Raw genomic sequence first — 15,084 nt, forward strand, 5'->3', positions numbered from 1 at the left:
CTCTGCAGTCAATGTTTTCTCTACCTTGGTGCAGTGTTTCTGCAAGGTGTCTTTGGGCATCCCTTGAAGCTGTCTGAAATCAAGCAGCACACCAAATTTCTCCTTCACCAAAGATTAAAATGCAATTAATGCAAATACGACTACAACTAATAATAATATTCATTATGATTTGATTTGATGATATTTCTATATTTAAATATTTTTATATACTTATTTTTACATTTTGTACTTAGGTTCTATATTCCTACACTGCTGTTTGCTGCTGCAACACTTTAAATTTCTCCATTGTGGGTCAAATAAAGGATTATCTTAATTTATCTTATCTTATCTAAACTTATATGACTGTTATGATAGATTGATAGGCTATAAACCTGAGCCAACATATGACCACCAACTGGTCAATTAACCACTCCTTTTTCAACAGAGGTGAATTTATATGCAGTTAACAAGACATTCAATAAATCATAATCAGGGCCGCTGGAAAATTTAATCTCCAGTCCACATCTAGACAGAATTATCCTCTCTTCTATCTCATGATTAGCAGGCTCGCAGCTGGGGTGTTTATGCCACAAAGTTTTTCTTTTTTATTTCAACAACATACCCACCTTCAAGTGAAGCACGAGCCTCCTCTTGTTTTGACTTTTTTTTTCTTTTGCTTGCTCCCGATTCATATTGCCGTTTGGAGGCCATCTCTCCACCTGCATCCAACTGCCTGGTGCATCTGACCGCTGATTGGTCAGATGCTGCGTGCTGTCAATCATTGCGGCATCGCGTGCGGTGTCAGATTACTCGTCTCTTTTTTTTTTTTCTCTCCTGCCTCGGGCTGATTTGGTGCTCTACGCACGCCTCACGGCTGCGCATTTGCAGGGAATGCATCCCCTTGCGCAAAATGGGGCCCCCCATGGATCGTGGGGCCCTACACACAGCGCGTGTTCTGCGTGTAGGGAGGGGCGGTGCCTACAATGCAGTACTGAGTTCCCTCCCCAGACAGCTTAACAACCATTCACACCTGGGCTCACCTAGCCCTATCACCCCACATGAAAGCTGGTTGGATCAATGACCCACAAGTGGCCCTAACGACTTTGAGACTCAGAGCTCACACATCCTTAACGACTCTGCAAGAACACTCCCACACAAAGATTAAAAGCCTGCAACTCCCCTCCAGTTAGTTAAAACTGAAGAAGCCTCTTGGATGAGAGGTGAAACGTCTTCAGGAAACTGAAACAAGTCCAACTTTCATCAACATTAGTTTGCATAGTTTTGGGTTTTTTGTGGAAAGCATAGGAAACTACAATTGGAGTTACACCATACAGTTTTGTCTTGTATTATGACAATTAAATGTACTGCTAAACGTATTACTGCAAATAGTCTCACAGCCTCAGAAAAGGAAGCTGCTCTTTACAGTACGGCACTAAAGCAATGTGTGATTCACTATGGTAATATCAGAGTTATTGACATTGCCACATCATCACGCACCCTGCAAACAACTGTGTTTAAAGAACATAAATGGCATTAAACATGTGTCACCTCTGTCTTCCTCTTGCTAGCCAGATCCAGATCTTTTGACACAGCATGGTAACCACTGCTTTGTTCCACAGGGGCCACCATAATCAACAAAAAATTAATGTTCCTTGTAGTAGCATTATCATGAATTTTGAATCTTAGGATGCTTTTTGCAGTTGGAAAGCACTGTGCATTCCATGTATGAGGCACTTTTGAGAATCAGTTCTGTCACTTTGCACGTAAGCAACTAAGTGCAACACAATCAATACCGTCTAAGTGAGACTATGTGGCTGAAAATACAGTATGAGCCACAATCCCCGAATTTAAATTATCTCCTTGCTTTCGCTCAGAATAGCTATGAACACTTTGCCCGACCACATCAAATTAGTTATTTTTGGGCACAACCTGACCCTTTCTGATGATAGTTCTTGCACATTCACTTCTTGCTTTACAGCAAGTTCTTCAGCATCCTTAAATATTTTGACCTTGCTCAGATACTTACTTGTGACTGAGCTTTAGAAACTTAATCTCCCCCTCTATCTTTGTGTGTCGTAGCCAGAGTGGTACCTAACACAGGTTCTGATGTGGATGAGTAACAGCTCAACCTTTATGGAGGAAAAGATCCAACCTATCCTGGAACGAGCTGGGGCAACCATCAGTGCGAGGGTATGCTGCTTTATAATGGACTTTATGCAGTCTGATTTGATCTAGAATGTGACATAGAATTAGTGACTTTGCAAGAGTTTTATGGATACATGCTTCCTTTATTTTTTATTGGCCAGGGTAGTTTACAGGAAAATTTCCTTTTCACTGACAGTCTGCTTTTCACTGATTTAAAACTTAAAATGTATCATTTGTGTGCATGCGTGTGTGCATAAATAATGAAATAATTGTAATTTGATTTGAAACCCTAAGCTCTGATATCTTATCAGTTTTAATTAAGGACTTAAAAACCCCTGTATTCTCGAAATTGTGTTTGTTAGAACATGTGTGACGTGTCTTTTTGAAACTTAATATAGTGTTACTTCAGAATTAAGAAATAAAACAGATGACTATTGTCAGCTTGGCACAGTAATTTTTTTATATCTATGTGCATGTAGGTGGAGCTGTGCCGAGGCCTGTTGTCTCTAGTCCAGGAGAAGGTGGCCAGTGATGCTTCTAGGCTTCTGTATGATGATATGCTCTTCTGTCACTTGGTGGAGGAGGTGCTGCAATTTGAGAAGGAGCTGCGGAGCAACCAGTCATACCCAGCAGTGTTGCCTGGTCTCCTTCACCTCCTGCTTGAGGATGCAATCCTTCAGAAGTGGCTCACTGTGGAAAAGAAGAGTAAGTTGTCAAGTATGAGGGTACATAGCTCCACGAGTTCAGCTTCCTCCTTAGCTTCCACACATAAAGAGAGAATCAAAGCATCCGAAGTGCAGCAGGAGCAATTTGAGAACTTTCTTGATGTTTTGATTCTTTCTTTTTAACTTTAAAACTTGCTCACCTTTGAAGTCCATAGTTTTTTTTCAGCCAGACATCTACATAGGATGGATGTTGAATACTAAACAGACATGTTTTCAGTATTGTTAATATAATAATGTTAATAATGATAATATTATTATAAAGTATAATATAAATCAATAAAATAATGTAATTTTGCCATGACATGATTGCAGGCCTACCTAGATTTGCACACAATGGGTCTCATTCATGAAACGTGAGCAGAACGAATTTGTGTGTAAACTGTTCGCAGACGGAAATTTACGTGCATCTCGCATTCATCAATATTTTAGTAGCTCCGATCTTTTCGTAGCTACTAACAAAATCTACACATGCTGCTGACCACGCGCAGTGCTTGTGTAAATTTAAGAATGCACATAAATAATGCTTGTCACTATTGGAAATTACAATTTAAATTCATATTGCGCTCTGTTATGTACACAATACGCAGATGCCTTTGAAACACGTGATATAGCCTAAACATATGATAAAAATATAACACATTTAGTTAAAGTAGTTGGCAATTGGCAGGTTTAAGATCCAGATTAGGTTCATGATTGTGAATTATCTATGTAAATTGACTCAATAGATTACACCTTCTTTCTACATGTTGAATGATGATAATAAAAATATAGGCTCCAGTGGAGGCATGTCGCTGTCTCCGCCAGGTATAATTCCTGACAGAGAGGTCTCCCCAGTTATCCCCGCGATGCGCTCGTCTGCAGGTGATAGCTGCGACTGTGAGCCTCCTCCTCCTGTGGCTGATATATTTCTTTTGTGTGAGGTTATGCGTTTCTTTGCCTCCAGTTTCATGTCAAACCATTTACGCTTCACCTCGGACATGGTTCTTTGGACTACAGAGACAATATTGACGGCATCTGTCACCTCCCTCCAGGCCTTCGCTTTGCCTGTCCCTGTCACACCACTGCTAACAGATGAAAATAATTTTTTTTTTCTTAATTCCACTTCACCCAAAAGTATTTCTATCTCCGCTTCCGCAAAGTTCTTTTTTCTTTCTCTCCCTTTCTTCGTTTGCGCCATGACTGACAGGTCGACTGGATGCATCTACACCTCCTTATATGGTGGTCATTGGCAATTCATGGGCGGGGATTTATGCTAATAGCTGATTACCGGGAGCGCGCTGTCACTTTACGATGGATTGGCATTCACGATCATACACACGTGTTTACGATCAGATCTGAGTTTCCCGCAGTGTTCATGAATCCGGAGTAGGTTTTTAGTAGCGTAGGCTTTTATGTGCAAATCTACGCACAAATTTACTAACGTTTCATGAATGAGACCCAATGTGGCTATCAGAAAAAACAAGACAGTACTGTCATATGCTTATTAGGTTCTTCATTCCATTAATTGACCATTGGCAAATGAAAAAAAAAAGTGACCTGAACCTACTGTCACACAATATATTTGCATGGAAAATTTATTAGGGGTGATTATCCATTATCCACTTTGGTACATACAGTGCCTATAAAAAGTATTTACCCCCTTGGATGCTTTTATAGATGGAATCATGGTCAATATAATTTGGCTTTGTTGACAAGAATTTACAAAAAAAAAAAAAAAAATGGAAACAGATTTCTATCAAGTAATGTCTTAAGTGGAATCTCAATGATTTTGCACTCGTTTTAGGGGCACCACCTCATAATTTATCAGTCAATTATCTAAAAGAGACTTCTCTAAAGGAATAAACAGAACCATGACTGGGTCCAACTGAAAATGTTTATTAACTGAGTAATTACTGACACAAGTGAAGAAAAAGAATAAAAAAGAAGAAGGATACTACTACTACTACTCATCATCATCATCATCATCATCATCATCATCATCATCATCATCATCGACATCAACTCAGTCATGAGCAATTTTAGAAGATGGTTCGTGCCTACTTGAGCTCAAAAGGCCGGGCAAGGATGGAGCCCTGAATTTTGAGAGCATAATGCACGAGTAGGAATATATGGTATAATGAGATCTGACATGTACGATGGGGCAAGGCCGTGTACAGATTTGTATGTTATCAGCAGCAACTTAAAGTCTGATCTTATATGAATTGGGAACAAATGCAGTGAGACTAGGATTGGTGTAATATGATAAAATTTTCTTGTATGTGTTAAGACTCTAGCTGCAGCATTCTGAACCATCTGAAGACTTTTAGTGCTCTCATGCGGAAGACCCAGAAATAAGGCATTGCAATAATCCAGCTTAAACGAAACAAAGTTATGAATCAGGATCTCTGCGTCAGCCATGGCCAAGAAGGACCTAATTTTAGCTGTGTTGCGCAGGTGATAAAAAGCAATCTTGGTAATTTCTTTGATGTGCTGATCGAAAGAGAGGGTAGAATCAAAAATAACACCAAGGTTCTTGATTTGAACTTTGAGAAATAACACAATTGTCAAGAGTTACCATCACCTGATCAAAGTGGTGTCTCTGTCGAGCGGGGGCTATGACCAGCATCTCAGTTTTATCTGAATTGAGGAGCAGGAAGTTTTCTGACATCCATTTCTTCATTGCATACAAGCAATAATTTCGTGATTTGAGATTCATCATCAGCTTTTATGGGCACATACAGCTGAGTGTTGTCCGCATAGCAGTGGAAATGTATTCCATAACTCTTAATAATTTGGCCAAGAGGTGAAATATATAAAGAGAAGAGCAAAGGGAGCTGTAGGGCCTAAGAAGTGATGCAGAGGTTGCTTTCTTTCTGTTGGACAGGTAATTATTTGTTTTGCTTTGGGGGGATTTGTTATTTTCATGAAATATGTAATGTTAGCCAACTTAGCTACTTTTGTAGCTCGAATTAGCCCTATGCTAACATTAGCTTCTCTGTCGGTGTAAGCCAGTAACGTTACAGGTCGTCGGTACATACTGCTTATCTAACTTATAGGATCTGTGCTTCCTGCACGGAGCATTGAGCGTTCGTACTCGACGTGAGGTACATGAGGTAGACTCCTCATGACTCCTACTGTCATATGCGCGTTCAAGTTTGTGGGGGCGTGGCTTTGGACGGAGCACTGACGGGAAGTAATTAGTTACAGTAGTCGTTACTGCAAAAGTAACGTACTTACTGTAACTTAATAACTTACTTAATAACGTTACTTAATAACGCGTTAGTCCCAACACTGGTCAAGAGTCAACCAAAAACTACCGAAGGGCAGGTCTGCAATGAATTTGAAGCTGCTGGAAGACAGGTGACAGTGTCCAAAGTCAAGAGTGTTTTGCATCAACGTAAGCTGAGAGGCTACCATGCAAGAAAGAAGCCCTTGATCGAGACACTGTGCTTTAAAGCTCGACTGAAGTGATGCTTATCACATGGACAAAGAAAAATCCTCCTGTGGTCTGTTGAAACAAAAATGTAGTTGTTTGGCCACATTGACCAGCAATATGTTTGGAGTGGAGAAGGTGAGGCTTTTAACCCAAAAAACATCATACATACTGTCAAGCATGGTGGTGGTAGTATTATGCTGTGGGGCTGTTTTGCTGCTAGCGGATCTGGTGCTCTAAAGAAAGTAAATGGAAAAATGAAGAAGGAGGATTATCTTCCAATTCTTCAGGAAATCCTAAACTCATCAGCCAGATGATTGGTTCTTGGGTCCCGAACACACATCAAAAATGGTAAAGGAATGGCTAAATCAAGGTTTTGGAATGGCCTTCCCAAGGCCTGACTTGAACCCTATCGAGACCATGTAGACTGTGTTGAAGAAAGTCCGTGCCAGGATGCCAACAAATTTAGTTGAACTTGACCAATTCTGTAAAGAGGAGTGGTTAAAAATTCAGCCAGATGCCTGCCAGAACCTCGTGGATGGCTATCATAAGGGCCTAATTGAGGTGAAAATGGCCAAGGGACATTTAACCAAATATTAGGATTACTGTATGTATATTTTTGACCTAGCAGATTTGGTCATATTTTCAGAAAACCTGTAATAAATTCATTATTGAACCAAACTTCCTGAATGTTTTTTGTGACAAAGTAGTATGTGTTCCACTCATTCATCACAGAAAAGTGACAGTTGACAGTGACAGAAATCATTAGAACTGAAGACTGCGATGATATATTTTCTTTACAAATGTATGTACATTTTTGACCTCAACTATGTTCAGGAAGCATTCTGCAAGTTCTCAGTAAGTTTGCACATGCACAGTGAAGGATCATCACAACCCTTTATTCTTCTGCACATACAGTGGCAGTGGAGAAGATGGATGCCATGCTTTCGGCTGAAGGAGCTTGGAGCTCTCAGTACAAAGATATCAGTGATATGGATGAGCTCAAGGCTCCAGATTGTGCTGAGACTTTCATGACTCTGCTACAGGTCATCACTGGTAAGACTATTCATTTAAAGAATTCTGATCTGTCAGTATTCTTCTTTTAATTTGTTCAAGATTCCATACTTTATTACCATGTCAACATAATTGAATGGAATTTATCTCAGTGAGCTCACCCCAACACAGACAAAGGAACCACTTACTCATAAAATACAGTATATTAAAAGAGAGTTAACAGATTAGATACAATTAGATGAATAAAACAAATACATAAATACAGTTAAACGGTATGGACAGAAATGTAAATTAAGATCCGAGCCATAAAAAAATACAAACATGAGCACCCATTTTTGGGATTAGCCACCCCACCAACAAACCACTAGATAAAGTCCATTGAGTGCATTAAGTGCATAGTAAAGCAAAAACATTTGCCACCTGCCCAATAATTAAACGCTCCCTAGTAGCCTCCAGAGGTAAGTTAAGAGTGTTAAGGAGGTGGACAGCTTCAGGATATGTGGTAGATTTTTGCTAGAGGTGGAAGGTCACACCCAGTAACACTGGGCACCAAGCCATTGCAGAGAACACCATATTTTTTTCGATTGGCTCAAAAAGGAAAGTCTCTGATGAGCTTTCTTTAAAATAATTGTGGTGTTACCCCCGCCACTTTTCAAAGTAGAAGAGGTTGTCACTCCCAGAAATTTGTAGCTGTCCACATGTTGCTCTTCTTTCTTTTTTTTTTCAAACTTAGTTTTTTCAAAATTTTGTGCAACCAGCACCGTTGCAATGAGTCAAATCAATAGGATAGTACATTATGAGAAAAAGTTAAATAAAGTTGTGTACATTACGTCAATATAGCACACATACGAGATGTATAACAACATTGTTAACAGCAACAGCTTAGGGGATGCGAGTATGTCGCCAGAGACTATGAAATATAAACATTGTTTTAATTAACCAAAATACACCAAAACAAGCTATCACCTCTTTATGTGAGATATGTGTCCCATTTTTCCCAGAAAGCATCACATTTGTCCTTTTGAAGTCCTAGATACATTAATCATACATTGGATATTTTTAATTATGACTACCCATTGGTTAATAGTGGGAGGTTCCTTACTAGGGGTGGGACAAAATATTGATCCAGATACACACAAAAACATGTTAGTCATGCTTTAAAATGTTTAAGCACTGAAATGTATCAAGGTTTACATGAAGACAAGTTTGTTAAGCTGCTTAAAGTTATATATATATATATATATAAAATGTGTACAGGTTAACATACACAAGTTGATTATGCTTGCAAAGCACTAAAATTTGTATTGATGTATGTATCTTTTATAAAGAAATGTGATTTTTTTTTTACATTAATTTGCATTCATAGTTGTTCAGTAGTTCTGTAAATTTAATTTACAGACTGGAAAACTTGTTCTGCTGCAAACTGTGCTGTTTTCTAACAGTTTGGACTTTTGCCAGTTTATGTGATGGCACATGGACATGGAATCAAGTTATATGATTGTCTTTCAATATAATGATTACTGCAGAATCACTGTACAGTGATATTATCAGTAGAGTGGTCCATGTAAAACATATAGGAACGTGGGGTACCCTGTGATTCCCACCCCTAATGTCAATAAACATAACTAGGAAAAACATCCACGCAACAGATTGTAATATTAGTTACTATCAAGAGGCAACATTCATACTACAGGTTTTATCAGTCAATGTGCTATGAATCCAAAAAAGATCCCACATTGGTGCTTTTCTGTTGTTCACGTCACTCAAGAAACTTTTCTTGTCATCATGTTTGCCCATTATTGCCCATAATTCTGGAGATTTGGGTGTCTTCCAGTGTCTATGTATTGTTCTAGCAGCCACTGCCATGCCCACCATGATCAGCAATAATTCACCATGTAATATGTTGTGTATTTGGTTCTATCCCCTAATAAGCACAGTCTTGGTGATGATGGTAATGTCCTTCCCATCTAGTTGCTCATATATTTCAGAATTGTTCTCCAGAAGGGTTGTATAATTGGGTATTCCCAGATGCAGTGAAGCAAGGTGCCTATGTCTAACTGACATTTCCAGTTGCTATTAATTAAACCACAACCTGAGTCTTAGTGGTGCCCAATACAACCTGTGTTATCTTGTGTTGGGTAAATTTCCCTTTAGCTTCCCTTATGCACTTCCCATTGTTAGATATAATTTTCATCCATTTGCTTTCCTTAATTACACATCCCAAGTCCTTCTCCTATAGTCTCTAACTGATTTCTATATCCCAGTGTTTGGCTGTTTTGGCCATTTCATAGGAAATATAGTATAATATTGAATCTGGTAGCCCTAGGCCTCCATCGTCCCCAGGAGAACACAGTTTATTAGGTTCATTAAGTTTCATCCTTGGTCTTTTCCCCTCCCATAAAAAATATTAAATTATAGCATCATATTGTTTAAAAATCTGAGGAGCTATAGTTACTGGCAACATTATATATATCAGAATGAAAATCAGAATCAGATATACTTTATTATCCCCAAGGGAAATTGTTTGTTTTACAGCTGCTCCCATTCAAAGTTCAGAATATGCAGAAATAATAACAATAATAGTAATAATAATATCAATATCAACAAAAACAAAACAAAAAATTCAAGAAATGTACATATATACAGAGCAATAATGCCACACTCAAAGCGAGGAATTAAACAGTTTGATGGCCACAGGCAGGAATGATTTCCTGTGGCGCTCTGTGGTGCATCTTGGTGGGATCAGTCTAGTGCTGAATGTACTCCTGTGGCTGACCAACACGTGGAGTGGATGAGAGCCATTGTCCAAGATGACATGTAACTTGGACAGCATCCTCCTCTCTGACACCACCGTCAGAGAGTCCAGCTCCACTCCCATATATGTAAATATATAATCTCTCTTAATATGTAATATAATATAATAACATATGTATTTGTAATTAAACTGCGGTGCAACCTTCATTTTTATTACATTACCTTCCCCCATAATGTCAGATACATTTTTTCCCATTGTCTAAGTTTGTTCAAAATTTAATGTGGGCATTTCCTCCACATCTCAACCTGATTTGATTCCTAAGTATTCCATCCCCTGTGGTATCTATTCAAAGCCAAAACATGTGACTGAGTTCTGGTTACAAAATCCAGACAGAGGCATAGCTTAGTAATCAGTAAAGTGCACCAAGGGTTCTCTTTCTTCCAAAGCACGGCCCTAGACCTTTAATTGCCCCCCAGGGACAAATAAAGTTTTTTTGAATTTAATTGAATTAAATAGACTATAAAACTTCACAACATTGTCTCACGTCCTTTTGTCTCCTACGGCTTACGTCCTGATTCTTGGCCTTTGCTCTGGGCTCTCTGTGCTGAAGCCCCCTGCTTGGCCATGCGTCCAACAGGCATTATCGGGTGTGGGCTATTGTTTTTTTTTTTTTACTTTTACTGAGAGCTGAAGAAAGCTCCAGTATGACTGTTTAGTCCACAGAGAGGTTGCTACAAATTATGAGCACCTGTGAGGGCCATCTTAACTATTTATTGTCTGTTCTGTATGGTTGAGGTTGCTGCCGGAAAACGTGTCATTTCCTGTACGCGCATGTGAACGCGTGTACACAGAACGCGGTTATCTTTCTGAGCTGCAGTTCATAAACACTGCCTCTTGTTGGCATTTATCAAATGAAATAAATAACGTGATTTTTATTTCAGTCTTACATTTTTCAGGCAAAGAGTCACAGAAAAGCGTTGGTAAAGTGGCTGGTAAATGAAACACAGTCAGAGAGATATAGGCTATGTACTAGCCAGGTAGGTTAACAGGACAGACAAACAGACTGGAGAGAGATTGACTACAAGCTAGCACATCAACTTAACGTTACTGTTATTAGTCCACAAATTTACCTGACAGCTGTTCCTGTAAGTCTTTCTCAGCCAACTGACTGGGAGTGAAAGATGCTTTGCTGAAGCAACAGCGCAAAAAGCTTAGAGATCTTCAGTCCCTCTACAATCACTGCTTAAAGTCCCTAGTATTTGAGGGTCTCCAGGCCCCATTTTATTTCCAAATACTCCAGTTCAATGGCTGAGTGTCTGGTCTCTCGTGGCCATAGTTTCCAGCATACATAAGCCACTTGCTTCTGGTCAACTCCTTCACCCTGAAGTAGGGCAGCCACCAGCCTGTCTGGGCTCTGCAATACTGGGTCATGGCAGAGTGCCCCCTTCAGTTCAAAGAATGGTTGTTCATGTTGTTCTTCCCGCAGCAGTTGATTAGGGCTGGACTTGCGGGTCAGGTCACTTGAAGGGGCTGCATGCGTGGCAAAGTGTGGCACAAATCTCCTGTGCCACCCAGCCAGTTTCTCAAAGCACTTCATCAGAATGGGGGTGACAGTGCAGTGGTCATTAAGACTAGACACAGCAGACCATTTAGGTAGGGCTGTGCAATTAATCGAATTTTGATCGTGATTTCAATTTTTGGATCAAACGATCTCCAAACTAATATAATCGAATTGAAACGATTTATTCGGCATTTTTCGTTGTACAGTAAGCCAAGAGATTTTCTGAAAGAGACATGCATGCGCAATTCAGTCCCTCCCCCAAAGCATTCAACGCAGCCCTGCTGACTAGCACTCACTCAAGTTACGTTTTTCCCTAAATTACATAATCGCCATCAGTCAACAGGAAGCTGTCTGACTCTGTCACTCACGGGGAGGGATACTGTTTTATGGGAGAAAGTTCACTGAAGTGTCGGTCGGGAGGGCTGACCTTCGCAGTGATTTCTTTCCCCGCGACAAACACTTGGTGATTAAAAGTTTTTTGCCAGGGACAGACGCTGTTTTTCGGGGCAAAATTGTGACGAAGAGTCAGTGGGACAGACACTTCTCCACTTATAACTGCGGTATTTTTTTCTTCATATAAGTTGCCAAAGACAGTACCAGTACGTAGCAACTGGTAGTGTCTGTTTGGTCTTGTAACGTTGCTTTGTGGGACATTTCTCTTTATTTTGTTGAGTGAAGGATCTGTTTAGTTATCAGACAGTGAACACCATCAGACCGACACACCCTTGCTCCGCACCGCCGGCTTATCCGTTCATACTGGTTCAGTTCGCCAATACTACGCCTCTAATACTACCTCTGGACGCGCATCAGAGGCGCAGCAAAATTTCACCCCTCGCAAAGACAAGGCCACAACCCCCACGACATCAACGCAGAGTCAGACATCGATCTCAGACACACTGTATAATGCGACTCCTTATCCATCAAATTCGGACAGGCACAAGAAAATAACATCTGCCATTGGATATTTTTTAGCTAAAGATATGCACCCTATCGTTTGTCTTATTTGATTTTCTAAGTATATTTATTTTATTCATTAAATGTTTTATAGAAATTGCAGAACAGTTGGATACATATTTGTACATTATTTTCGATTTGAACATTTTGTATTTTTCAATTTGAACATTTTGTGTATTTTTTTGAGAGAAATGCTGAATAAATGCATCATGTTTCCAAACTCAAAAATAATCGTTTAAATAATCGGGATTTCAATATTGACCAAAATAATCGTGATTATGATTTTTTCCATAATCGAGCAGCCCTACTTTTAGGTACAGGAACAATTATGGCTGTCTCCAATCATGAGACGCTAAACTTTTTGCAAGCAGCTGCTAGGCTGGGTGACGAAGTTGGCTACAAGAAGATGGCTAATGCCGGTAACCCTGATATTGCGGACCCTCCGAGCTCATTTAGGTCAGCAGTGTGGCAACATTTCGGCTGCCCGGCCAGCTACTTAACCATAACGGCACACTATGTTAATAACAATTGGCAAATTGCAAACTCCGTCCTCCAAACACGTGCGGTGTTTGAGAGCCATACAAGCGACCATTTATCTTGGGATACTTAAAGAGGCTGTGGCAGAGTGGAAGATCAGCAGATCAGACGTCCCCGTTCCCGTGACAACAGACAACGCCAGGAATATTGCCACTGCTGTCGCAGCGGCCGGATTTTCACCGCATATTCGATACTTTGCTCACACTGTCAATCTGGCTGAGCAGAGAGGGATGGGCGTTCAAGAGATGTCCCGACTCCTCGGTAGAGTGAGGAAAGTGGTCACGTTTTTCCACCGCAGCACAACAGCTGCAGCTGTATTGAAAGAGAAACAGGAGATGCTACAGCTGCCCTCACACAAGCTGTAGTATTTGTAATTTTATAGCTTTGGCTATTTATTTATTTTGCTCATGTTATTGAGACCTTACTTGAGACGATAATATTGTTCTTAATCTTTAGAAAGGTTTTCAACTGTTCTATTCTTCTAGTGTTCCAAGTTATTGAAATGTTACATAAATAAAATGTTAAATTTAACAAAAAAAATCTCTCTTCTTATCACCCCCCCCACACACACACACACACAAAAATCGTGATATAAATCAGTCTTATATCAGAACGTTGTCAATTCTGATAACATTGACCTCCATCTCTGTCATGAAGGAAAATGAACATCTTAATTCAAGATATTTATTTAACTACTAGGGGACACAGCTAGTGTTCTCTGGTCTTGTTGCATTTAGTAACGGGCTGCAGAGTTGGGATGCATGGAGCTGAAAAAAGTCAAATGTCAAAAAGTGAACTACATAAGAAAAGGAGTATTACTCAGTCAAGGTTTAGTTACAACTCTGGACTAACGCAAGATGGAAAGCAATGATTTGATACTGACAACTGGCCACAGCCTTTAGGCTTGTGTTAACATTGTATAGCCAAAGCTGTATAGTATAGTGAAATGTTAGGACTGGCTAACTACCAGGCAGCATAGCCAAAGCTCAATGTTATATTTTATTATTTTCTAAGTTTTATGTTTTTCACACTTTATTTATTTTCATGTTGTTTATGATGTAGCCTCTTAACTTTTCTCTGAAAGTGCACCAGATTGATGCATGCAACTTGAAAAATGAACTTAAAGGGTCCGAGGTCCACCCAACATAATCTCATGAAATCCTGTGGGAAACACAGGGAGCTGGGAGCTGGGATGACACAGCATTCCCTCACCAGGTTTATGTGTTTGTTTTGTACAATGTGTATTCATCTTGGTGACATTCTCTGTGATGTTTGCTTACTTTCCCCCTTTTAACTAGTGTCATTGTGGTAATTGACTGTAGGGGCTGAAGAGGAAAGGGAGGGCTGAGCAGTGTTAGGATCCACAGATGAAGTTGTTAATTGTTCTTGCTCTGAACGGAACTCAGTTCCACAGAATTCTCCAGTCTTCATACCTAGGTGCAAATACTGCCAAGAGACCCAGTTTTGAGCTTCTATTGGTCAGGGTGACTATATTGTCCTCACTACAGTGTAGGAACTGCAGCTATACAACTAGCTAAACTCTTCCTTGCAAATGATGACTTGAGTCGTAGTGAGCTTTAGTTGCTGTTTACTGTGGATCTTCTACATCAGCAACAAGACAAAATAAAAAAATCACCATTTTACTCTGCAACATGTGCTTTTCATCGTAAATAGATACAAATGAAATATTTTTAATACAAAACATTCAAATGCCTTTTCATGTAAAAAAATATTTCTTAACATTAATTTATGCATCCAACTGTGAAATTATTTACTTTCGACATTGCCTCTGTGTGCAGATTCACAGGTGTGCAGATTCAGCTGGCTCCCTCAAACTACTAACAGGAAATAAACTGTGAACCTGTAACTTCCTAAGCAAGATTAACACATTTCAAAAGAAAAGTCTTTCAAAATAAAAGCACATTCCAATGTATGCCTTAAAGGCAACACAGTGACAGACCCCTCACTGACCGGGTAGCCCCCACTGGCCTGCCCCCCAGTT

At 39.7% G+C, this 15,084-nt stretch overlaps 1 protein-coding gene across 1 annotated transcript in view; it reads left to right on the forward strand.

The window, feature by feature from the left end:
- rint1 (RAD50 interactor 1) overlaps positions 1-15,084 on the forward strand; it is a 50,726-nt gene that overhangs the window by 11,345 nt on the left and 24,297 nt on the right. The window contains exons 7-9 of the mRNA XM_073480735.1: positions 2,059-2,169; positions 2,604-2,829; positions 7,180-7,317. Coding sequence (XP_073336836.1) covers positions 2,059-2,169; positions 2,604-2,829; positions 7,180-7,317 — 475 coding nt within the window. The remainder of the gene's footprint in view (positions 1-2,058; positions 2,170-2,603; positions 2,830-7,179; positions 7,318-15,084) is intronic.

The sequence above is a fragment of the Pagrus major genome, chromosome 14 (genome assembly GCF_040436345.1).
Source record: "Pagrus major chromosome 14, Pma_NU_1.0".
NCBI lineage: Eukaryota > Metazoa > Chordata > Actinopteri > Spariformes > Sparidae > Pagrus > Pagrus major.